The 24758-nt window shown below is 40.0% G+C and overlaps 1 protein-coding gene across 2 annotated transcripts; it reads right to left on the bottom strand.

Annotated features, from left to right (window-relative positions):
- Positions 1-45: 45 nt before the first annotated feature.
- On the bottom strand, positions 46-20940 carry pik3r5 (phosphoinositide-3-kinase, regulatory subunit 5). 2 transcript variants are annotated; one of them, XM_044029152.1, is made up of 18 exons: positions 20675-20938; positions 11433-11548; positions 9028-9143; positions 8861-8929; positions 8145-8283; positions 7012-7081; positions 6165-6339; positions 5409-5577; positions 5196-5264; positions 4206-5068; positions 3918-4034; positions 3662-3793; positions 3451-3544; positions 3066-3142; positions 2742-2835; positions 2426-2508; positions 1597-1712; positions 46-1499 (listed from the first exon to the last, which is right to left on the bottom strand). In XM_044029152.1, exons 2-18 carry the CDS (start codon positions 11530-11532, stop codon positions 1349-1351), a joined length of 2634 nt encoding a protein of 877 aa, XP_043885087.1. In that variant the 5' UTR covers positions 11533-11548; positions 20675-20938; the 3' UTR covers positions 46-1348. The 2 variants fall into 2 exon arrangements, with proteins under 2 accessions (XP_043885087.1, XP_043885086.1); XM_044029151.1 differs by having other exon boundaries at positions 3451-3793; positions 20675-20940.
- Positions 20941-24758: the final 3818 nt, after the last annotated feature.

Raw genomic sequence — 24758 nt, 5'->3', positions numbered from 1 at the left:
ACAAGCACATGTTCAAATTAAGATACAATTCAGGATGAAACTTAATCTGCGAGAGAAGACGTATATATATTTTTAATGATCAATGATTTATAATGTCTCCATTTCATGGCTGACACAGTACAATCATAAAACTAGGATTTCATGTGCAACTTTTAATCAGAGAAGGCAGAGGAGGAGAAGAGGACAGTGGTGTCAGATATACCTGAGCAAAAAAAAGAAGTACCTCAAATATTTAAAGTTCAAGTGCTTTGATTCCATTAAAAAAAAGGTCTGGGCACTTTTTCACTGTCAGATATCAGGGTGTTTGTCTCATTACAGCAACAAAAAACATATAAAAATGTCATAGTTTACAGTGGAAAGACAAAGTTTTTTTTGTTTTTTTTTTTACAAAGGATAAAATGTGCATTTGGATGTATTTATAGAACATGAAAATCAACAGTATAAATCTCTGCCCTGAAATGAATGCTTTACAGTCTTTACAATATGTTGCAGCTACATTAAAACCAGTACAAACTTAGACTTTATTAAAAAAGAATTAACTACTCAGGATTGATCTGTATACCATTTGAAATCAAAGGGAATATCAACAGAGCCCCCTACTGGACATTTTCATAACTACAGTTATGACAGAGACATCAGTAAAACTCCTTAGGAGAAAATGTTATAAGTAAAAGCCCATGTACAAAAAACATCACCGTTCAATATTTTACAAATACCGTATTTACATATTGTTTTAGATTCATAGTGTCCATTCTCAGATGTACTTACACTGATAGTTGCATAATACACTCTTGTCAGAAGGATTAAAAATGTTCAAAAAAGGTTTATCTTCTACAGTAAAACTCCAACACATCTGGACTCTAAGGTGATATCAGTAGTATAGACATTTGTCTTCAGGTGCCATCCCATCTGAAACTGAGCAGTTTCACCCCGTTTGACCCTAGTACATTCTGATGTTACTTCTCTACCAAAAGGGAAAAGATGAACTGAAACCTAGAGAAGGAAACTTGAACAGCTTTGTCAACAATAGTCAATGACTGCTTGGAACATAAAAAAATGGATTAATATACAGTAATTGAAACTGTTGTATCAGTAGACATTCTTTCTATCTCTTGGTATGTGTTTGTTTGAAGAGTTCAGCCATGTCAGCAGTTCCCTGGCTTCACTGTCATCTCACATCCTGTCATGGATGACATGGATGACATCCATGTGTTTCCCTCTGCCCGCAGCAGAGTGAACGTAGCAGTCTGAAGACGTACAGTGTGTTCATTGTGTGCACTTCTTTGCAGTCACTGTCTGTTATTATTCAGACATGTGGATAACCACATGAACCGGCGCTCCAGAGGTGTCATGGAAGAGCCCCACTGAAAGTGACAATGGGCAGGCAGAGGAGGGAGCAGAAGGTGGGGTGGAGTGGCTGGATTTGCGCAGAGGTCTGGGATTTTCTTAGTCTCCAGTCCGCAGAGCTGTCCGGTTTATAGCACACTGATATCTCACACCTTTACAGGACGGATGGAGACACAGGAGTTAGATAGACAATATCACTCTCAAGTGTGGAATGTGTGTGTGTGGGTTTAGATTAGATTGACTCCACACCTGGTGACAGACTGAAGTATCTTCTTCTCATCCTGGTCCAGACACACAGCAAAGGTTGTGTTTGCAGCACCACACACCTGCACCTTGTCCACCTTCACCTCTGTCACATTCAACTGCTACAAAAGGCAAGTGCAGAGCATTATTATTATTAAATGCTCTGGACCTCATGAATATTCTCTCAAATATGCAGAGATCCCTGCATATTATTTTATATAATATTATTGATTGTATTTGACAATCATCAACGTTTTTGCTTCAACTTAAACTTAAAATGTAGAGCAGGGGTCTCCAATCTTTTTTCTTCTAAAAGCTACTTTGACGAAATGAAAAAGTGCAAGAGCTACTTGCTACAAACTGAAAAAGCTTGTTTTGCCTGTTTTTTTTTTTTTTTAGAAAATGTTGATGTCCACACTTTAGTGAGATGAGTGGCACTGCTTGGAGTCAACGAGAGAGGTGGTCACTGAAGTGTCCTTTAAATGTCCATCTGACAGTCTGAACTTTGATTTGACACACACACTCATCAAGCCGACAGCAGCGCAACTGTTTGACAACTAATTGGTAAATAATCATTTATTGTTGGAGGGGCGGGACACCTCTGAGTTTGATTGGAAAAAAATGTAAGCGGGGTATGTTTCATTGCTGAAACCTTTGGTGAGCTACTTGGAAAGGGACTGGGAGCTACTGGGAGCTCAGGAGCTACTTGTTGGAGACTACTGGTTTAGATTTATATGATATGATTTTGAGATGTTACGCAGGGTGCACTGAGGTCTCTGTCCTGAAATAGTGAGTGTGTTTCAGAGCTGTTGAGTACAAAAAACAAGAGGCTCACCTGGTTATAGCCCTTCTTACTTTTGCCACTCTGTCTCTTCAGAACCTCAGTCATGACGAGCTGCAAGCACTCCATCTTTGAGTCTGATGGAAATGGTTTGAGTTAAATGACGAGTTACACATCTGAGAGTAAATGCTTCGTTGTTATCAAGTTCACATTGCAAAGGGTACATTTCAATGAATTGAAAAATAAATATTTGATGACTTAATGAAATTAATTTACGACTTTAATACATGCAATGTGATGATGAAGCAGTAGAAGTAGACGACAACTACAGGAAAGCATTCCCTGACTTAAATAAGTGACAGCAACATACCTAGTTCCTCTGGGTTTTTGCATGCTTTGGTCAAATTGACTGACGTGCAGACTTTTGCTTCTCTTTTCCATTGGCTTCTCCCACTAATAACCACCTGATGAGAAACAAGAGGGGTTATTGTGCTTTGCTTTGGAAAAACACAAACACAATCTGAGATCATGGACAAATGAAAATTAAACTGCAACATCATGTTTACCAATCTGCCTGGTATATAATGACATGTATATATATGTAGAGCAGTGACCAGAGAGACAAAAAAAACTCCCTCTGATGTATGCAGTTCTGTGACAGTGAATAATAGTGAGTGCATTCACTCCATCTCACCCTGTTGTACACCAACTCCAACATTAGAGGCACTGCTTCTCGGTCACCATCAATACCAAAGCGTTTACTGGCAGCACCTATATTCAAAGAGAAAAGTTATACGTTACGAGCAGCTCACAGTACAGGAAAAAAGACCAGATCATTTTGTGAGTCATGGAGTAAAACACAGTTGGTTCCCCAGTGACTAACACGAAACATGAGGCATAACCACCTTTCCCTATTTTTTTTTAAAATTTCTATAAAGGAAATGGAAAATCAGAAGTGCAAGTGGCGATGAATGAAACCAGAAAAGTAGAAGTGGACTGAATCATGATATAGAAATAACAGCTTCATTTCACCGCTGTCTGACATGACTGTGTGTGTGTGTGTGTGCGCGCACACTCACCCATGGCTTTGATGGCTCGCGTCCCTGCGGTGTGGCCAAGCTCTAGGGAGTGGACAAACACCTCAGTCCTCTTCTGCCCACTCGCTAACGTCAACTGTGAAGTCAAAGATCCTCTGTTACTCACTGAATCTGAAACTGTGTATTCCATTGACGTGACCGAGGTCCTGTTTCTTTTCACAAGTGCGTGTCTGTGTGTAAAAGTGTGTCTAACCTCAGCCTGATAGAGCTGGATCAGAGCTGGCCGGGCAGCGTAGCGACAGTAGTACAGGACCAAGTCAGCCAGGATGGGCAGGCGCTGCTCATATGAACCATCATAGGACTCTGACTCTGTCTTTGAAGTTTGCTGCAGGCAAGCAAGGCAAAAATAAATACTTCATAGAAATAAATAGCATGATTTCAAGATATCAAGCCAAAGCTCTAATGTTGTTTTCATTTGGTTAATCACTAAAGATATCAAACTCCTGTACCTGGCAGACGATGTTGGCAGGGAGGTTCAGCAGGCTGAGTGTGTTTCTTTCGTACCAAGGGTCCAACATACCAAGCAGATGGGCAATGTCATTAGTACTGTCCCCTGTGCCCAGAACCTGATTTGAACAAAAGAAAAATCATTTAAACCCGACTACAGACTGCTAATATTGGTGCAGGGTATTCAGATTATTCACTAATCTGGGTTTCATTACTACACGAAATAATAGATGATGATGATCAATGAAGATGTTGCTTTAAAGAAAATATAAACACATTCTTCTTCTTACATTAGGCAGACTTGCTCGTTTTGGACTTCCAGCAGGAACCAAAGGACTAGAAGAGTCCCTCCTCACTGGCACAAAGTAGAACTGAAGCTTGAAGACCCTACTGAGACGTGGACATGCGCTCTCCTTCCTCCGCAGGCTGTTATAGGCCCGGGCCACCTTCCCTGCCACATGATCAGCGCCAAACACAACAACCCTCAAAGTTGTATTTTTGCTGTCCTCATCACTGCTAAGAATGGGCCTCCTTCTGAAGCAGACGTGTCTGAGAGTTTGGCTTTGTGGCTGGAGTAGGGGCTCAGAACTTAGCAACCTGACTTGCTGTGGTAGAGAGTTGGAGCGCTTCTCTCGCACCACGAAAAGGTCTTTGGATTCTGTGTTTCCTAAGCTTTTCGCCCTGCAGAGAGACCCAGGGCTCTTGGAGAAGAACTTGTGCAGGTGCTGGCTAAGCCGGGCCGTCGCTTTGGTAGACCTTGGAGAACATTTTTCTGAGATGGGAGAGGAGCCCGTGTAGTCCTCATATTCCTCACAATAGTCACTATCGACCCCAGAAGTGACAGAAAACAGTGATTGGGCATAAGACTCTGAGGCCACAGACAAGGTGGAGAACATTGAGTCTTTGGAGGCAGTGGAAAGGGAGGAGATGGTGGAGAAGGTGGAGGCACGGTGGTTGTCACTGTATCCATTAGGGATGAAAGTCATTGACGGCACATGCTCCTCTTCTCTGTCTCCTTCCTCCTCATCGTCTCCATCTGTCAAATTCCGTTCTTCATCATCATCATCGTCCAGGTCAAACTCCTTTTCATCCTCAGCGTGACCATTAGCGGTGAAGTCATCAGTGTCATCCTCCAAAAGGGTGTTCAGTACATCTGCACAAATGAAACATCTATTATCAAGAAGGTGCTCTTCAGCAAACCCAGGGTGAAAGGAGCAAAAACAAAAAGAACAAACATGTTTTGAAAATGAGTTGAAATGCCACACACTGAATACATTTACCAAAGTTATCTTTTTCCCAGTGAAACATGTAACACTTGGCTGTAGGCAGCGGGAGCGTCTGGAGCATTCCTGGGAAGCAGAAACGGGGGAAAAAAGCAAAAGAACACGACATCAGAGCTATTTACTAGAATTTGAAATATGATATGTTTTTTTTTTTTTTTTCAAACTCTACATCCCTCATATGTCCCTTATTCATTAAGTCTGCCTTCTTACCATCAGACTTCCTTCCATTGGACGCTGGGATTCTCATTCTCTCCCTCAGTTCCTCGAGTCCCTGGATCACATGACTGCGCCCTTTCACAGGGTCACTGATGGCAGCCGCCGTCTCCAAGATGTCACTCACTCCCGAGAAAATCTCACCCAGTTCATTCACAGTTTTCGCCTGCAAAGACCAGTTATAGTGCACTACAGTAAATCTTAACTCGTGACATTCATCTATTAAGATAGATCGGTCTAATAGACAATTACAGTTACATCTAGTCACATGTTTGAAAAGGAGTAGGCAGAAGTATAAACTTATATGTACCTACCCCCATTCCTATTACACACAACTCAATTTATACACAACTTTATCCCATCACCAAATATTTACATATTTACATATATACATATACAATATTCTCAGTACAACACAAGAATATATCTGTCTTTAAACACGACCATTTCCATCACCGTCCTGGATTAAACTGCTGTTTTTCATCCCTATATTTCATCCCTATATTTATATCCCTATATTGCAATTTTAATTTTTTAATTTCACCAACAATGTATCTATCTACAATCTTGTGTGACAAAAAAAACTAATTTTGCTTGATGCAAGAAATATTATCATCTGCCATTATTCGTTTGAAATGCAATTCAAACAGAAAACTGTAGTTTTAATTGATCTATTGACTCTGGACAAGTTTTAAAGACACATTTACACCCAGGATACAACCCTCTATGGATGCTTCAGATGTGAACACGTACCTGAAGCACTCTGTGGATGCTGTGCAGTGGATACTTGGTGCCTAGTGTGGACTGGAAGGCGTGTTTGATCAGGATGATGTAGGTCTCCTTCTGAGAATGTCTAATGTGACAGAGCTGCTCGGCCACTGACAGAAAGTCCACAGGCACCTCACCCGGGTTCATCAGCAGCACAGTCCTGCAGGCAGCACACATGTAACGTCACACATTGTCAATATAAAGATTCACATGGGAAAGGACACAAAGATAATGCTTTGTGGTGGCGGCGAGGGTTAAATGTGTGGAGATGGAGATTTAAAGAAAAGGACTATGTGACAGCCACATCAAGGGTTTCATTCAGTAAGTGACTAACCCTCGAGGCGCTGAGTGCTGAATGTTTTTCTTTTTGATCAGTTTCCCTTTTTTAAACAGAGATCAGATTCATTTACAAAGAACCACCAGCATGCATGAGAGGAAAACTGTTTGTTTTCACCAGAAAGCAGAAGATACAGAGATAATGGTGTGGTACTCACAGTACACACGTGACAGATCCCTTACATATACAGATTTATGAAAAACAACACAGTGTGATAATCATAAAGTCACAAGCTAAACTGTCAGAAAGTGTAAGAAGAAGTTTTTCACTCTTCGATACAGTATTAATTCCAGAAATATACCTAATTGATAACAATAAAAAAAAAACCAGACTGTTGTTGTAACTACTCTCCCACCTTGACAAGTTATCTTGCTGAATTGGAATTGGGTCTATCTGCCTTCTTACCATCAATGGTTGTGGGTTGTTTTACATAATGCTAAGTTAGGGAAAAATAAACAAGCACTGACAAGTTTCAGTAACACAGTGTGGACTTACACAGTCTTGGAGCGCTGGCTGGAGTCAGTAAGGCCTTGCTCCTCTCTCACGAGTCTCTGAAAGGAGATCCCTGGGAGAAAAACAGAAAGATTTGATTTAGTTTTTAGCGTACATAAAACAAAATCCATGCTGTGTCATTTCTGAGGGATCGTAAGGAATCACAATATAATTATTTATCAATGGGAATTGAACACATTGATTCAGATTTGTTTATTCATTCAGTCTTTTGTTGTGTTTCTTGTACGTCCTTTGACCCTTCCTGTAAATTTCAGAGTGGGCGTTCACGTCTTGCTTCTGCTTTTTTTTTTTTTTTGATTAAGCCTAAAGTTACATCCACTTTTTACACAACAACATTATATTAGTTATGTAGAAGTGGGCAGTTCAGTGTGAAACACTGTCGTCTTCCTCTCGTTGGTTGTGTTGTGAAAGATGTTTGTATCACACGTAGAAGAACGTTGTACAGGTGACATCCTAATGCAGTTCTTTCATTTGCCACTAGATGGCAGAAGACTGCAGGAGTTGGACAAATGGATTTTGACGTTGATTTATTTGTGAGTCAGAGTCAGAGACTCTGACTCTGACTGGACTCCTTCAAACATAGACAGTGCTTAAGAGATTTATCAGAACACCTGTCATAAAAACGAGGACACATGCTGTATATTTTGCAAAATCTTTCAAAACCTTGTTTAAAACTAATAATAGTAGAATTATTTAAATAACAAATAACCAAATTAATTCACCCTTTTATACCCAAACCTGAGCCGGCTCACTGGGCTTCTCTGAGAAGTCTGAAGTTAATCAAGCATTCAAGTTTCAACCACTAAAACGTTTTTTGTTTTGTTTTTCTGTGCGGTAATGCAAGTAAATAACTAAAATTTCACATATTAAATAATGTATTTTTTTTATAAAACAGTACATTTGAAAATTCATGCATAACAATAATAATTATATTTTAGCATTAATTTGGGTTAAAGAGCGTCTACATACTGGTGAATTAACCATTACAGAAACATAAAAAAAGGATTTTATTTAGGGCAGCTGTGGCATAAACCTTACATTGGGTGGTGGTCTAACACATTTGTTAAGCACTGTGGACAAAAAGAAAAGGCTTTTAAAATTAATGAGCGCTTCACCTGGGGCCTTGAGCTCCACATGTAGTGTGGACAGGAGGTTTTTACACACACTGCAGTAAGGCTCGGGCCAGGTGAGAAAGCTGCGGAACACCTTGATAGCTTCTTCAAGCAGCTCTGTGTCTGGGGGACAGTATGGTGTCTGCAAAACAAAGCACAAATCATTCCAAATCATTCAGTTTTCTCATGTTTCACAGCATATATACATATATATTAAAAGAAATGAATAATAAAACATGTTAAAGTGATTAGTCACACACATGTGGTGCATTAACTAGCATTATAAAGAATACACCACAGGTTAAAAAGAGACAATAATTAATATGTCTGATCTTGTCTTTGATTACAGCGCAGTATCATTATTATATTATATATGTGTATATATATATACACATACATAATATAAACAGCCTGTCTGATAATTCAGTTTAGTGTAATAACCTGATGTAAAATAATTATTATTATAAAAAACCTCAGTCATAGTAAAATACCCTCCATGCTTTTTTTTCATTTCAGAATTTAACTGTGGGACATAAATGATTTGTTTACCTCAAAAACACAATGTAATAATGTTAATGTTAGTTCAGATGAAACCAAAGGAAAACAGCATTGTGACGCTTTAAATGACACTTTTTATGGAAGTGTTGTGAACAATTTGTTAAAATGTAAAAACACTTGTTCTTAATCATTGATACGTTCAAACTGAGATGAAGACATACCTGAAGCAGTGTGGAGGAGAACATGATGGCGAGTGGAGCCACCAGCTCATACTGACACTGCTCCTGAACCTGGACTCGGAAAAAAAGAGACAGTATAGTTTTTACAGTGGACAGTGGACAGTATTGTCTCTCACTTTGACCATGAGCTTTGCTCTTCGTTGGCTCACCTCTTTGGTCTTTATGAGGATCTGCTGTAAGAGGATGAGGCAATTGTCTGGGTCTCTCTTCACCAACTCTTCCAGGCTCCAGCGATTCATTGACTGACCAGCAGAGCACATCAGAACTGGAACACAGCACATAAAGAAGCCACATGGATTATTATTATTTTTATTTTTATTTTTTATTTAAATTTGAGCAATCCTGTGGCACTCAACATCTTATAGTGATGGCAGATACAGTGGTGGAGATTAAAGAACTATAATTAATGACCAATTCTACACATATGACATGAAAGAAATAATAAAGAAAGAAAGAATGATCTGGAAAAAGACAAATGCAGCGCAAAGAAAATACTATTTCACTTATTGCACTTTCTCACTAAAAACCCAGCAATGCAAACCTGTCACACAAAGGCAGTATGTGATTGACCGTATTTGTGATCGACTAGAACATAGAATGGAGACATTTTACTGATGATCTTTGTTCTGTCATCTACCTTGACTGATATTTTGCACCTTCATTGCACAACCTCGCCACCGACACATGAAAACACTCGACTGAGGCAGGGTATGGTTTTGCCAGGTTATTGAAAAAATTCATGACACAAACTTATATTAATTACAGCAAACTAGAACTGGACATGAGGCAGTTATAAAAGCCAAAAAATTTAAATAAATAAAATAATCACAGCCTGTTCTACAAGGCCCATAACTGTAACTATTCACTTTGAGGTGTGTGCATTTTCATGTTTTGTTCAGGGTTCAGGATGTTTGTACATGAAGAAAACTGGCTGGATGGATTTCCTGTTGCAAGAAAACAGTGACAGTGTCGTGGTCCTATACATCTCAACAAAAAGGAAACTTGATATGAGTGTTTTTGATTTTAGTACAGTAACATCTGCGAAGCTTAGTGTCCAAGGAAAAAACACGTCAGCTGTTGTGTTCACGTTACACAGAAATGTTTCCCAATATCCTGTCAGTTGTACAATTTGTTACCTAATAATCTCTAAGAATCTGTAAAAAAAAACAACAACAACAACAACAACGTGTGTTGACTTTAGTTAAAGGTCAAAAGTAGGGCTGAACAATGTAGCAATTTCTCTGCATGATATTGTGATTCAAATGTCTGTTGAGTAAGTGTCACTAGAGTCTGATGTTGATTTGATCTGCCCTGTTTTCACCCTGCACCACAGTAACTCCATGCCTCACGCTGCCTCCCTCACTCACTCACTCACTCACTCACTCACTCACACAGTGCGGTCTGTGGCACCACTTCCTCCCAGCTGTCTATTCACACAACTTCCTCTAGCACCCAATAACACATTTCCCTGATGAGCTGACAGCAACGGTGTCGTCAACAACAACCTCAGACAAACTCGTATGACCAGTGAGCTGGTGGAGTGTCCCACACACACACACACACACACACACACACACACACACACACACACACACACATCGTCGTCCTTGTGTCAACACAGTGAGAACAAGAAAGACAAAAACAAACAAACCTGACATCTCCTGCCTGTGCTGAAATAATTTTCTGAGAAAAATGTGCTGCATTTGACTTTTGAGAATCAGAAGCCTCGAGTAAGGCTGATGACTGTGATTTAAAAAGTAAATATTAATTTGGCTGATGCAGGAGCCGGGACCGAACTCTACCAAACCAGAGTCACATGTGAAGAAACAACATTTATGAGAGTTCCATCACTGTAGGTGTTTGAGGGACATCATTCCAGTGAGGCAGCAGCACACAACACCAGGACTTCAGCCAGCATTAATAATATAATTATAGACACCAGTGCTTTTACCGTATTTATATCTCCTTTATATATATATTTTTTATATTTCTTATATTGTAATAGTTGTTAACGATCTACAGTAAAACGTGTTTCCTGAGAAGAACCTGCCAACCACCTGTTGTACAGCATTAGCCGCAATCATAAAAAAAAAACCTCTCTGTGTTTCGATGGTGAATAACATTTGATAAATAACTTGACTAGTATGGTTTAATGTAGACAGGAAGTATCACACAAGTTAGTTGAACACTAACACTCACTGTGTATATATTGTATATATTGTAATAATACGTCTGCATGAAGAAGCAAAGTAAAATTGTAATCATTAAAAAAAAAAAAAAATAGAGAATAGTACATATTTAGAGATGGATTTACACTCTAAGTGCAACTAAGTAACCACAGGCTCTTCCATAAGAAATAGAAAATGTTCTCTAACCATTGTCATCTCTAAAACGTACAGGACAAATGCATCAGAATTCAGAAGTGTAATCATTTATCACACCTAAACTTATTAGGCGTTTACATGACTTACATGAGTCACTGCTGACTCCTCTGTCTAATATCTCCACTCCTATATGAGCCAATGTCACCACTGCCGCAGTCCCGGAGTCTTACCGTTCCAGTGGTGCGCTGCTGTGGGGCTCTGTCTCAGCCCGTCCAGACATCTGTCCAGAGCGTGCTGGATCCTGTCCTCTGTACACGAGGTGTGCTGCATCTTCACCACTCAGGTTCTGTGGAGGAAGCGGAGAGAGTCCTGACATTAAATGTCCAAATGCGAGACAATACTCTTCCATTCTCCATTCCAATATGGAAAAACACAATTCAAATTCTTTTTGTGTGAGTGCATACTGTTTATACACACACACACACACACACACACACACACACACACTGACACTCACACTTCTCTGTTTTCATGAACAGCGTGTGTTATCACATCTGCTTTGCATATAGGCAGATCACCTGGTAAGTATGAAAATTGGTCAAAGAAGATAAACAACCCATAAAGGGACAGTTTTGTAGAGGAGGGAAAACACAAGAGCTTGCGTTTTTGTTTTGTTACCATAGCTCCTGAAAATCACAAGCAAGACAACACGGAAAGTTGGACGTCTGCTTGTTGTTGTTGTTGTTTGAGTTTGCTGTAAGGAGCCTGGCCACAAGCTGTAAATCATTTTGCTGGATATAAAAATGTCCTTCATTCAGCATCAGCTATGTTCAGATGCTACAGCAAACAATATAACGTGGACGACGTCCAGAACAAACATGAACCTTCTTATTGACATCAGCTAAAACCTATTTTAGAAATAACACAACTCTTGCTGACAGGCAGCACATTTTAAAATGAATGAGGATAGTATTGGATTTACTCAAAAGGCTGTGACACCATTATTTTATGGTCTTAAAGGTTAAAAAGAGAGAAAAAAATGTCATATTTGAAAATCAGAATGATCAAATCAGTCCGACATGTCATTCCAGTGTTACCACAATCTTGTCAGTACATGATATCTACACCATGGAGGATGCACTGACCTTTAACTTTGAGTTCATCAATGCATTTGACTGTTTTTTTTCTTCCTTTCATGCAGCAACTGAGGACAACCCAGGTGTGGCAAGTTGTTTCAGTTCCTTTATGAACACATCGCATCACAGTTTACGCGTATAAAACTGACTAAAAGAGGGGAGTAACTGATTTATAAAGCAATGGCGTTAATGACATGCAAGGCAGCAAAAGAACTTTGGGTATTTCCCTTTATATTTTACGGCTGTAACAAGTGCTGTGTTTTGACCTGATTGTTTCAAAAAATAAGTTGACATTTCAGATTGACTGGAATAGATTAAACTTGTATCTTTCACATACTAAGATTGTTCGGGATTGACAAGGCAAACTAAGGCAAACTGGAAAACTAAGATAAACCATACTTTATCTGAACTGGATCAACATTGAAATGTGGTTTGAAGCAAAGCTGATGTTTTGCTGCTACTTGACATATTTTTAGCTTCTCTAACCTCAGCTCGGATTTATTCCACAGTGATACAGTAAATATGTGCAAATACTGGGAAACACTGAGAAGCAGAAATACTTCCCTAAAGAGAAGAAGAAAAACTTTTTAAAGATTTCCTAATTTAGATATTAAGCAGATGAGTTGTTTTTAGGGTGGCTCAGTGGTTAAGACCGCTACCCTGTGTGCAAAAGACATCATGGTCGCAGTTGCTTTGGATAAAAGTGTCTGTTATATGACATAACACGGCTTTCTTTTACGAATACATAGTACAAGCATGCTATTTTGTAGTCACTTAAACATCACTGTTGCTGTGATGTTCTCCAAGAAAGACTATGGTTACAGAGTGAAGTCAAAGCAAAGACAGAAATGAGCGATGACAACATTAAGTGTTTCTCTCTGATTACATGTTCTCAAAATTTCCCGAGAGCGACAAATTCCCCAATTCAAATGAAAGCCAGATATAAATACATGCAAGACATAAATAATGATGAATGACTCATAAACATAGACCAAAAAAAAAAGTCCAGATAAGACAATAGGCCCCGCACATAAGTCACAAATGACACCAGTTTGTTGCTTTCACAGCTTTCTCCTAACAAACAAACCAAATATAACGTAATTTAAGTACACTTTTAGTTTTAATGATAACTGAAGGCATAGGTTCTCGCTCAGTTGGGCCGCATTTTCAAACACAAACATTTTGCTGGGCCAGACATTTTCCACCGCCAGTAAGCAGCAGGCGATGACACATTTATGTAATTACATAATTTAAATGTATGTAAGGCACATCAAAAAGGGCATTTAAAAAATAATAAAAGGACTAGTAATACAAATATTTAGGTCAAACCTGTCCTTCGCACACCTAAAAGCATTTGTGATATCTGATTCAGGTGCAAAAAATCAAAAAGGTGCACAATATTATCTTAATAATATGAACATATGTCATATATATATATACATATATGTATATATGACCCAAAAACATCTAAAAAACGCAAAAGATCTATCAATACGGGGGCGTTCATGGTCAGTGCTACTGTAGGAATTTATGTAGGAATCTTTTTAAGGACAGTGAAAAGTGTTTCTCTAGTTATTTCTCAGTGTTTCTGGTGGATAAGACATCCTCTTCTCCAGGCTGGGCCACTAAGAAGTCGGTTATGGGCCGCATGTGGCTCAAGGGCCGTCATTGGATGGGTGAACTTCAAAGGTGCAGGTACTGTTCCATTTCAAACTATTCTTTTAAATGTATGAAAACTAAATGCATGCAAATATAAACAGAAACTGTGCACAAGGCACACAAGCCCAAGGGAACATATACACTCAAAAGGTCACCAGTTCAATCGCTTGTTAACATAACCCTAACCACATAACATAAATATCAAATCACATGGCAGCAAGTCAATGTACGTCGTTCAAGACGACCTGCTGAAGTTCAAACTGGGTGTCAGAATGAGGAAGAAAGGTGACTTGAGTGACTTCGAACATGGCACGATTAGGGCAGGATGCTGTGATTCTATTGAGATGATATACAACAATAACCCTGGTGGCTATTCAATATATGTTTTTACTTCAGGGTTAGCCTCATGCTGCAAACTGGAAAACAAGGTTCACTTTTTGTACACAGTCTATCAAGGTTTGCAGAAGACTATCTCTGAACGTACTGTACATCACATCCAACCTTGAAGCAGCTGAGCTAAAGTAGCAGAGGACCACACCAGGTGCCACTCCTGTCACTCAGGTGTCCTGTGTACCAAATAAAGTGCTCAGGAAGTGTATTCTACATTCAACTATCTACTCATTCACTTTACCTTACGAGATATACAACACACACACACACACACACTGTGCATGCACCTGACCTGCAGACCTTATCATTAACATCAATGGAGAAGTAAGACAGGAAACTTCAGGTTCAGGAGGTCAGAGGAATGAAACTGAAGTACACACCACCACTTCAGTTTTTTTACCTCGCAACAACAATAACAACAATACCACCAGGAACATACACTAAGTAAACAAAACATCGACTGTATGTAGTCCCTTTTCTCAGCTGCCCCTCCTCCCCAGAGAGGTATTGTGTCTAAAGAGGTGTCCCGAAGTGGCACTGAGGGGGCGCATGTTGGACACTGCTGACGGCTCCGGTCTTTGTCAAAGTTGGACAGAGCTGGATTAGAGCCCAGTGAAGGTGGAAGGAACTAATAAGTCAAAGCTATGATGACTCGTTCAACCAGGATGGAGTTTCAATGGAGACATGTAAAAGTAATAATGATATGATGACCTAATATGAGGCGCCACAATGCAGTGAAAGTGTGTTACTGCCAACAATAACATTTCTGGTGAAGATAACAGGTTATGTTTTCAGCCAAAATCCAGCTTTTGATGCTTTTTAAATAGAATTGCGTCCAGGCTGATGGATGTATTATATTACAATATATGTAATTTAACTAGTCAGTTTTATTAGGGCTGATTAACATGAATTTAGGGTCTGTTGCTTAATTTTGCTCATGTTGCGTGCAGCAGGAGTTGAGTAATGTTCAACTTTCCAAGCAGCAGCAGCAGCACAAGCATCAGCCAATCACAACACGTTATGAAAAATAATCCAACAAAGGCGTTGCATTCAAATACGTTTGGCAAAAGTACTGCCTCCTGTCTCTTGGACGCGGTTGTTCCCCAGTTGCAGATGTTTTTTTTTGCATCCCATACTGGTGGACACATGTGGACGTCACCGTCACTTTAGCCACAAAGCATCAATCACTTTAAAGTGATGCATATGTGCATGTCCGCCATTAGTGGTAAAATAGAATACGCTCCCTCAGCACTGGGTGATACTGCAGTTTGCTCTGACTCTGATTTTAACAAAAAAACAACAACAACAGTATGCAGTATGTCAGAGTTGTTGTTGTACAGTTGCGAGTCATGTTGCAGATCCACGAGACTGTGGTGTTTCATAAGAGGATGTATGTAGCACGTCCCTAAGAGTCAACAAGGTCACTTCCACTTTTTCACGGCTTGCCACTTGCAACAGTCGTACACTAACAAGCTGAGTGTGTGAGGTGTGGAACAATACGAATCTCCACAAAGGGGGAGGATTTATAGTGAATTCTTCCATAACATGTATGGAGACATGCAAAAATGTGTCAGCCACTACGGTGTTCAGTAAGAAATTGAGAAACCACTGGCTCCAGACAACAACACACTCATTTTCTACCGCTTTATCCTCCACACGAGGGTCGCAGGGGGAATCTGACACCAATCTCAGCTGACATAGGATAGGGTACACCCTGGACAGTTGATAAATTCATCACAGGGTCACCTGTAGAGACAAACAACCGTCCACTTTAACGCTCATGGTAAATTTAGAGTGTCCAATTTGCCTAATCCCCATATTGCATGTTTCTGGACTGTGGGAGGAAAGCCCACATGGTCAGTTAAGAATAATTAACATCAACACCTCACCCACCAGCATCACCGCTGTGTCTCTTCTGTCTTCATGTCACTTTTTCCGATATATATCTACCTCTAATTTTCCGCTATCTGTCACTATACGCTTGACTTCTTCTGTCTCTTATTCTTCTTTTCTCCTCCATCAGCTCTTTGCTGACAGTGAGGTCACCAAATGTCTCCATCCAGTTCTGTCTGCGACACCTGGGTCCAGGTCCTACTGACTCGACAGAGGTCTGTGTGTCAGGTGGTGACCAATCCTGTCGTGGCTGGAAAAGGTGGATCTATGATGATCTCGTACACCTGCCTCCTGCATTGGCCAGTATTTTCAGGGTTCCTGCGAGGCTTCTCCACCTCGAGTACCATCTCCACTGATGGAAGGAGCCTTAGCAGACAGTCCCCTACTTAACTGTTCACCCTTTCACCATGTTGACATGCAGGTGGGGACTTTTTGACTTCTTTGTATCACAAATCAAAATCACAACCACAATATATGTCAGAAAAATTGCAAGTAGACATTTCTCTACATCACTATGTTGCTTTGTATGCACTACAAGTACAAAGCACAAAAGCTTTCTTTGCATCCTTTGCCATCTCTCTGTTTGGTTGTTTAATCAGCTTCATGCCCTCAAATCCTCCTCATTATTTCAATGTTTCCCAGGGAAAACCAAGCTGTCCCAATGCTCCACCTCTACCTGTGTCTTTCTTCCTCTTTCTCATACCATCCTAATCTTCCTCACCTTCCATCTTCACAGGCTGCATCTCCCCCACCGATCCCATTACCAACTGCTTCCTAACAGGAAGATAGCTCCCCTGCTCAGCTGAGGAAGCAAGGAAGCAGGTGCCTCCCTATTGTTGTGGTGTGATCAGACTCTGAGATACACTCCCACAGACCAAGCAGGACAAATTGTGTGTGTCTGTGTGTGTGTGTGTGTATGATTGAGTCTGATATACACATCCAGTCTTCCTCCGCTGGCCCCCACGACTGTTATCCCCCCGTTCTCTTCACAGAGCGAGTGGATGTGAACCGGCCTCTTATGACTTTAGGAAACAACACTGGTCCAACTCCAAAGCGCTGCTGAAACGAAGTGTTTCCCTTCCGCCCAAAGCAACCACTGAGCTGACCTTAACCCTACCCCTAACTTCAACCCTAACCCAGTTCACAATACTGTCCTTTCACTTCAAGAGCACTATAATGGATATTTTGTTCACGTTAAGTTGAGACATAATATAAAACATTTATGATTTATTCTATTCAAAGTAACAGATTCCTTTTGGTCGCCTTTTAATGACGCCATTTGTTGAACCTTAATCGATGCTATAACGTCCAGGACAAACCGCCGATGAGACGTCAAAGAGAGGAAAGGAAATATTCAACAGTACTAGTTAGTAATTGTCTTCATTTTATTGTGTGTATCTGTCACTAATGGATCAAGACTACTCTTTGCCGTTTGCTGTGCATCATGCTGCAGAATCTCTCCCAATATAAAAGTGCAACAATAATCACCTCCATCACGATGCCACTCTGATCCCTGATTGCCCAAGTTTTTGGTCAATAATTCTGTACCACCAACTGACTGTTTTATATCACGCTGAAGAACTACACTGTGTGCAACTGCATGGAAGAAAATCTAACAGGAAGTATCAGCTTTAAAAATACACTCATTTGTAAGAATTCGTTTAGCATGCAGAGCTTAAACACAGAGCTTGTTCCGTCACTCTCCAAAGCCTTTGGTCACTTCCTCAAGAAACAGTGATAAGAAAAAATAATGTAATGTACTGGACTCAACTCCAAAATATTAGGCAGTGATGACTCCGCTACTCAAACTTTGTCTTTTTATACATTTTAAGGATGCAGATATCCATGAACTCTACTACTATATGGGGAAAAACTTGTTGTAACAACAGGTGTGTTGTGAATGTGCACATACACACAACACACGGGGGTGTAAACCGCAAACTCTGTGTTGTAAAGGTGAAAATGTAGATTTCACTGATATCGCAGCCATAAAGAGACAAACAGGAAGCAATACTGCGAATAACACAGTGTTTATTCAAAGCAGTGCGAGATGTAAAAAGAAAAAAAAAGAAAGTCACTGTGACAGAATGAACGCTTCATATCCAGCATCTGTGCCATAATATCTCCAATCAGTCATGAATCTGTGATTTTATTTTATTTTTGCCTGACACATGGCGAGTCTGTCTCCCTCCCAAGAGGAAAAGATGGTTGTACTTTATTTTATTTATTTATTTATTTATGGCTGTAACTCAAACAAACTACTTTAGTAAATTGTTTCACTATAGTAAATCACTCCTACACATACTACTGTTCAAGTTTTATATGCAGGCATATCATGGCTGGGCTGGTGCTGCTAACAGGTGAGTTGATGTCACTCCAAGTACTGACCTCCGACCTAATCTGGATGCTTTGGCAATAAGTTTTCATTTTCATTCATTTAATGTTTAATTTCAGTGCCTTTGTAAAGCACTTTGAGTTGCCCTGTGTTTGAATAGTGCTGTACAAAAACTTGCCGTGCCTAATGTAGTATTTGTCCTCGCCACACAGGCAGGTAAACCATGTACAGTAGCTTTTTTTTTTTTTCTTTTCAGAGAAAACAATGTCACGGCCTAATTACATAATACAATCACCGATAAAGATAATTCTAAAACATACACAGTATGTGATTGTAATTTTTGATATTTTCCCTGCTGCTTATTGTGACATGAATCCCAGCAAATGCATTCTCTACACATGGTGAAGTACCAGACAGTTTTATTTTGAAATAAAAATCACAGAATGAATACGACTGTAGATTTTGAGACACATGGCTTCTGATTTTAGATAACACTTACAACTTGGACAGGGACATTTTAATATTAATGAGTTTTTATCGCAGCACAAGTTTGCTTTATCAGGATCAGTGGACATTAGATTTATTAGATTCATACTTTAAATAATATGCCAGCTTTATTAGCAAAGCCATTAATGAATGCAGTGCTCCAAATCCACATGTGGCTGACAAGTGATTATGTAGTAAAAAGGATGTTGAGTACAGGCGTTGGCTCAACAGTGTTTCTACTGGGTGGAGTCCTTGAAGACATTTGAAAGTCTGAATGGTTTCTGGATATTGCTGGTTTCAGTTATTGTTCCCTGTCACCTTTCAAAACACAGTCTTTAAATCTATCCAAATAAATGAAAAAATGGCATTTGTCATTACATGACCTTTCAGTATAACCTGCCTACATTTCCATAAATATAACTTCACACCCTCACTAAAGCAATCTAACACAATCCACATAGACATAGAAAATAAGCCGAGGAAGTGAACATTTGAAGTCAACACATCACATTACACTGCCTTAAAATATTGTTCCCCATCTATTGACGCGCACTTTAAACGCAAGAAAACATTAAAGCGCCTGACACGTGCTTCTCCCTCCTCTACTTCCTCTCTCTTTTTTTCTTTTTTTTTTACTAAAAGTATGAATCATACAGAGCTGCTGAAAAAGCAGAAGTTCCCAAAGTGGCATCACAGCGGGGGTCTGTGAGCTCACACATGGGGGCTGTCTTACAGCCCTGCTTTTCCCATCACAGTGATGCTGACATCTGCTCCTCTGACACATAACAAGACTCCTAAAGCTTGCACATGACAGAAAATATGCCCGGTAACACACATTTACATGACTAAAAACAAGAGGACACAGTTGACTCTCTCTGACAAGAACAGCAAACTTCCCAATATGAACATATATGTCACCGTGAAGCTGAATAACAGTGACACAAATTATTATTCTGTCATATATATACATGTAAGTAGAGGTGTAAGAGGCACTTATGCAGTTTATTTGGAGAAATGGGAAAAGCTGGGATACAATTTACATGTAAACAGGGACAATAAAGAAGGTTTTATGGACAAATAGAATTATGTACACACTCAATAAAGTGCTAAAGTCTCAGGGCACCACTTTATTGTTTTTTAAGTGGGTCATATTCTGTGATCACTGGCTTTGGGATTGGTCAGCAGACTGTCAGCGCTCTGTTACAACGTGCAAGTCTTGAATCAACCTGGTGCAACAGATCTTATTCACAGCTGATGTTTATGGACATGGACTTGTAGGGTAAACACAGGTTGTTGTTTTTTTACGATTCCAAATATAACTGTAAGCACATCACTCCCTCTGCTCACATCAAAACAATTCATTATATCACATTATATTTGTTTTACCCCATCTCCTTCACCAAACAGGCAATTCTATTGTAGATAAAACAATGTCTCCCCAAGATGTTCCTCACCAGCTTCTGACAAATTCACAATGTATTAAATAGCAGAGGGGGGAGAAAAAACCTTAAATGTGTCAAACTTTCCCTTTCATGGCATCAGTACGACTTAACTTAAATAAAATGCACCTTACCTGCGGTTTATTGCCCAGCATCCATGCTCTCTGTGCGCGTCTCACAAGCCCATGAAAGCGTCCACGGTCTCCAGCTCGGTGCCTCCCTCTGCCATTCATTCACCAGCGCGCACATCACCGACTCAACACACGAACCCACATCCTGGACGCGGCAGAGAGCGCGGCGCAGTAGCACAGCAGTGACATGAGTGTGAGGCAGGTATGGGACTGTGGCTCTCTGCTGCGCCCAATGATTTCTGAGCTCCACACACACACACAAACAGGAAGTGCGTGTGAGCACAGAGGGAGGCGGCTGTGTGCGCGTGGAGGTGGGAAGTGTCAACTGTGTGCTTGTCGGTGTTGTTTCTCTGTGTGTGTGTGTGTGTGTGTGTGTTTGAAAGGCAGCATGTCGTGGATCTTGAAGGGATGTCGCCCACCGAACAGGAAGTCATCTGTTTGTTTTCATGCTATTTTTCCACGTATGCATGTGTGGAAATAAAGCATCTTTGTTTGGATGCTGTTGCTTTATTGTTTACTATTGTATTCAGAGGGACAATACGTTCTATTGTTGTTGTTTTCAACAACATACAACTTTTGTTTTGACCAATCTATCAGTTGTGCAAAAAGGAATTGAAAGAAGTTGACTGTGACGCCAGTACCTATATAATGTTCACGTCACATTTTGCAAACAATAAGAATGAAGTCGCCACCTGTACATTATGCAACTTGTATTTCTATTTCTCAGCATCTCTCTCTGCATCCCCTTATGTCAGGGAAATGCTGGCCTTACTTCCCCCTCCTGCTTTGCCTGTCATTTACATTTCACATACTAGTGACTGTAGTGAATTCCCCTTCTTCTCACAAAGGAGGAGGAGAGATGTGTTGACAAGTCATACAAAACAGTGACAGTAAACATTAGGACAGTAACATCAGCTCATGCCACTCATTTGCACAGTTTTTTGTTTGTTTGTTTGTTTGTTTTTAAACAGAACTTGAGAACTTAAAGCAAAAATACCTTCATGAGAATGAAATTGCTCCGATTTAATTGAAATGTGGGGTAAAGGAGTAGAGGCAGGGATGGGGTTGGAGTGGACTCATATGAACCATCCAGACCACTAAGGTGATCTGGGTCAGGTTTGGTCTGTGTCCCCAGAACCAGGACTAAACATGGGTGAATATCTGAAACAAACTAAATCTACTAAATCAATTCATTCTTTTAAATCTAGCCTGAAAACCTACATGTTTTACCACTGCGTTTAATAAAAATAAAATAATCATCACTGCTGAACCTCAGCCTTAAGTGCAACTTTTTGTTTCTTTTTCCCCTCTCTATAGTTTACCTCTCTTTTTAAATGTTGTTTTTGTGTTCTATTGTTAAATCTTTAACAATACAATTTTTTATTAAATCTTTGCTGCTGCTGTATTTCTCTTTATTGGAAAGTCCTTTGAAATGCCTTGTTGATGAAATGTGCTGTATAAATAAACTTTAAACACTTTATCCTCCACATGAGGGCCACAGGTCTGCTGGACATGGGGGGTGGAGGAGAGCCTGTACATGCAAACTTCATGCTGTAAGGCAATTCTGGCCACTACTCCACACTTGGGCCCCTTATACAATATACATTCAAATAATGTAAATGTATTTCTGTTGTACTGATTGTTTGTTGTTATTATTACCTAATGGCACTTCACAAATGCAAACCCAGGTGATGGTAAATAGACCGATTAAGAACCAAATTAAGATGAACGTGAGGAAAAACACAAATCACTTGCGTCACTGACTGAGTTTATGGAAGATAAAATCAAACACGAGGATCCTAAACTAGAGGAATTGTGTGGACACATCAACAACAAACACAATTATTATTGAGATGCAAAACTGAATAAAATAAAAAATAAATTACTGACAGACTTACGAAACAAAGAAAAAGAAAATCACAGTAGAATAGTGAGAGGTAAATCCTTGTGGTTCTTTCTTCATTTCTCTTTATGCTTATGTTGCATGTTTCACTCTGTACATAAGTCTTGTTCCTTGTGTTATTTGCATATTTTCTTTCCACTGTTATAGGTGTCCTGGTAGATGATAAGGGAAGTTATTCCACTAAAGTACAGATTAGTCACAGCTCTTTATGAACCATCCTTCCACTATCACATGATGAGAACATTGCCTCTGACCTGAACCATGTAAACAGACTTTTACAGACCTTCCAGTTTAATAAGGAAAACTGAAAAACTCAGTCCACCTTGATTCAAAATGCCGTCTTCAGCTCATCTTGGGCAACAGTAATGTGTAATGTCTGTATTTTTTTTCTGTCCTGTATGTTTTTGCAAACAAAAGCACTATCATATCATTTCATATCTTGGACGATTGTGTCCCACTCATCCCAGTTCATTTCCCCCAAAGAGACCAACAGCTGTCAAACCTCAAGATTTTTGTTAGCAGCTGCTGTCTGAGTGTCTCCACACAGCAAATCTGCTCCGGCAGAGATTAGATAAAAAAAAAATGCTTTTTGTTCATCTTTCCATGTAAGAGCAGATATAAAGCAGACGAGCTGATAACACAGAAACAGAGAAGTGAAGCCAGAACAGCAGCTGCAGGACTGATAATACTCCATCACACGTGAACGTGGACGGAGCAGCAGCTGAACATGAAACACTGATGAAAAACATGACACGCCACGTGTTGCTTGTGAGGGTGAAACCAAATTTGACTCCAAAGATTATTAGACAGATGTATACATGTTTTCGAAGTTTATTATTTGCATCATGTAGACCTATGAGTTCATGTTTGTATTTCACAAATATTTATAAGTCCACATGCATCACATCCAGCAAAGAACAGTATACATTCTAAATTCTAGCTAAAATACAGACACATTCAAAAAAACAAGAGACATCTTCACACCCCTCTGTGGAGTTTAAACGGCCCTGCAGAGAACAAGTGTCCCATCATCCTCGTCAAATACACAGTATGATGCCTCCACCGCCTGGGAGCAGTCCACACTCTCGTGTTAGATGGTGTTTTCCCTCTATGGACACAAGATGGCGCTGGTGCCTCTGCTGCCAACATGCAACAGGTCTGCTGGGGCGACAGCAGAGCCAGGATGAACCTCGCAGACTCTGCACAGGAGGAGGGATGTGTTCTGCAGATGATCTGCAGATGTTTCATTTTCAGGACCTGGTGTTTTGTTTGCATGCAAGTGCCGAGTCTTTGCTTTCTTTTTGGGTTGCCGATTGGCTCGTTCACCTTAAGATGCTCCACGATAAAGAGGCGACACCAGTGGTTCTTGAACATTTTATACCAAGTATCACAACTTTGAAAGGCAGATTTATTCCCAATAAGATCATTTGCTTTCTCATCATCCTCACATGTACTTCACACACTGGTATAGTGACATTAGGTTTAAATGCAGCAAAAGATAAGGTGACTCTAATTATTATAATTTTGTCATTTGTTTCATATTATATGTCAAATCTCCGATCACATACCCTGGCATGTGCAATAGAACAGTATTTGTGATTTTCCTCCATTTACCACCAGAGGAAGCCTGCGTACCACTGGTGGTACACGTACAGCAGCTTGAGAACCCTGGGGCTACACAATAGATATTTTATTGCCTAAAATACTGCATTTCTGTGGACGTTGGGTTCATTTAGGTCACTTGAAGACATGCAACTTGACTATTCGTTGAGTTGTTTTCTGTTTTCCAAAGACACTTTTATAATGTCTTCTGACAGGAACTCACTCAGATTTGAGGTTTTAGGTGTCAACATGACGCTGTCAATGCTTCTAAATCAGATTTTATTTGTGTAAAGGCTACATCATTTGTTAATACTTTGATTGTGCCTCATGTCCCCCCCCCCACACACACACAGAATGCAGCCACATCAGGTGCACTTTCAGATCACTGGTTGATTCCCTCCCTCTCATTTGAGTCTCATCTCATATCTCCACCAGTGGATGTCGTTGTCCCCCAAGTCTGGATGAGCTGACCTGAAGCTGTGCCAACTCCAGCGAGGTCTGATGTTCACACACACACACACACACAGAGAAGGAGAGAGAGAGAGAGAGAGAGAGAGAGCGAGAGAGAGAGAAGACCAAAAA

Source organism: Solea senegalensis, linkage group LG6, assembly GCF_019176455.1.
Source record: "Solea senegalensis isolate Sse05_10M linkage group LG6, IFAPA_SoseM_1, whole genome shotgun sequence".
Classification (NCBI taxonomy): Eukaryota; Metazoa; Chordata; class Actinopteri; order Pleuronectiformes; family Soleidae; genus Solea; species Solea senegalensis.
Note: the sequence above shows the minus strand (reverse complement) of the source record. Positions and strands in the feature narration are given on the sequence as shown.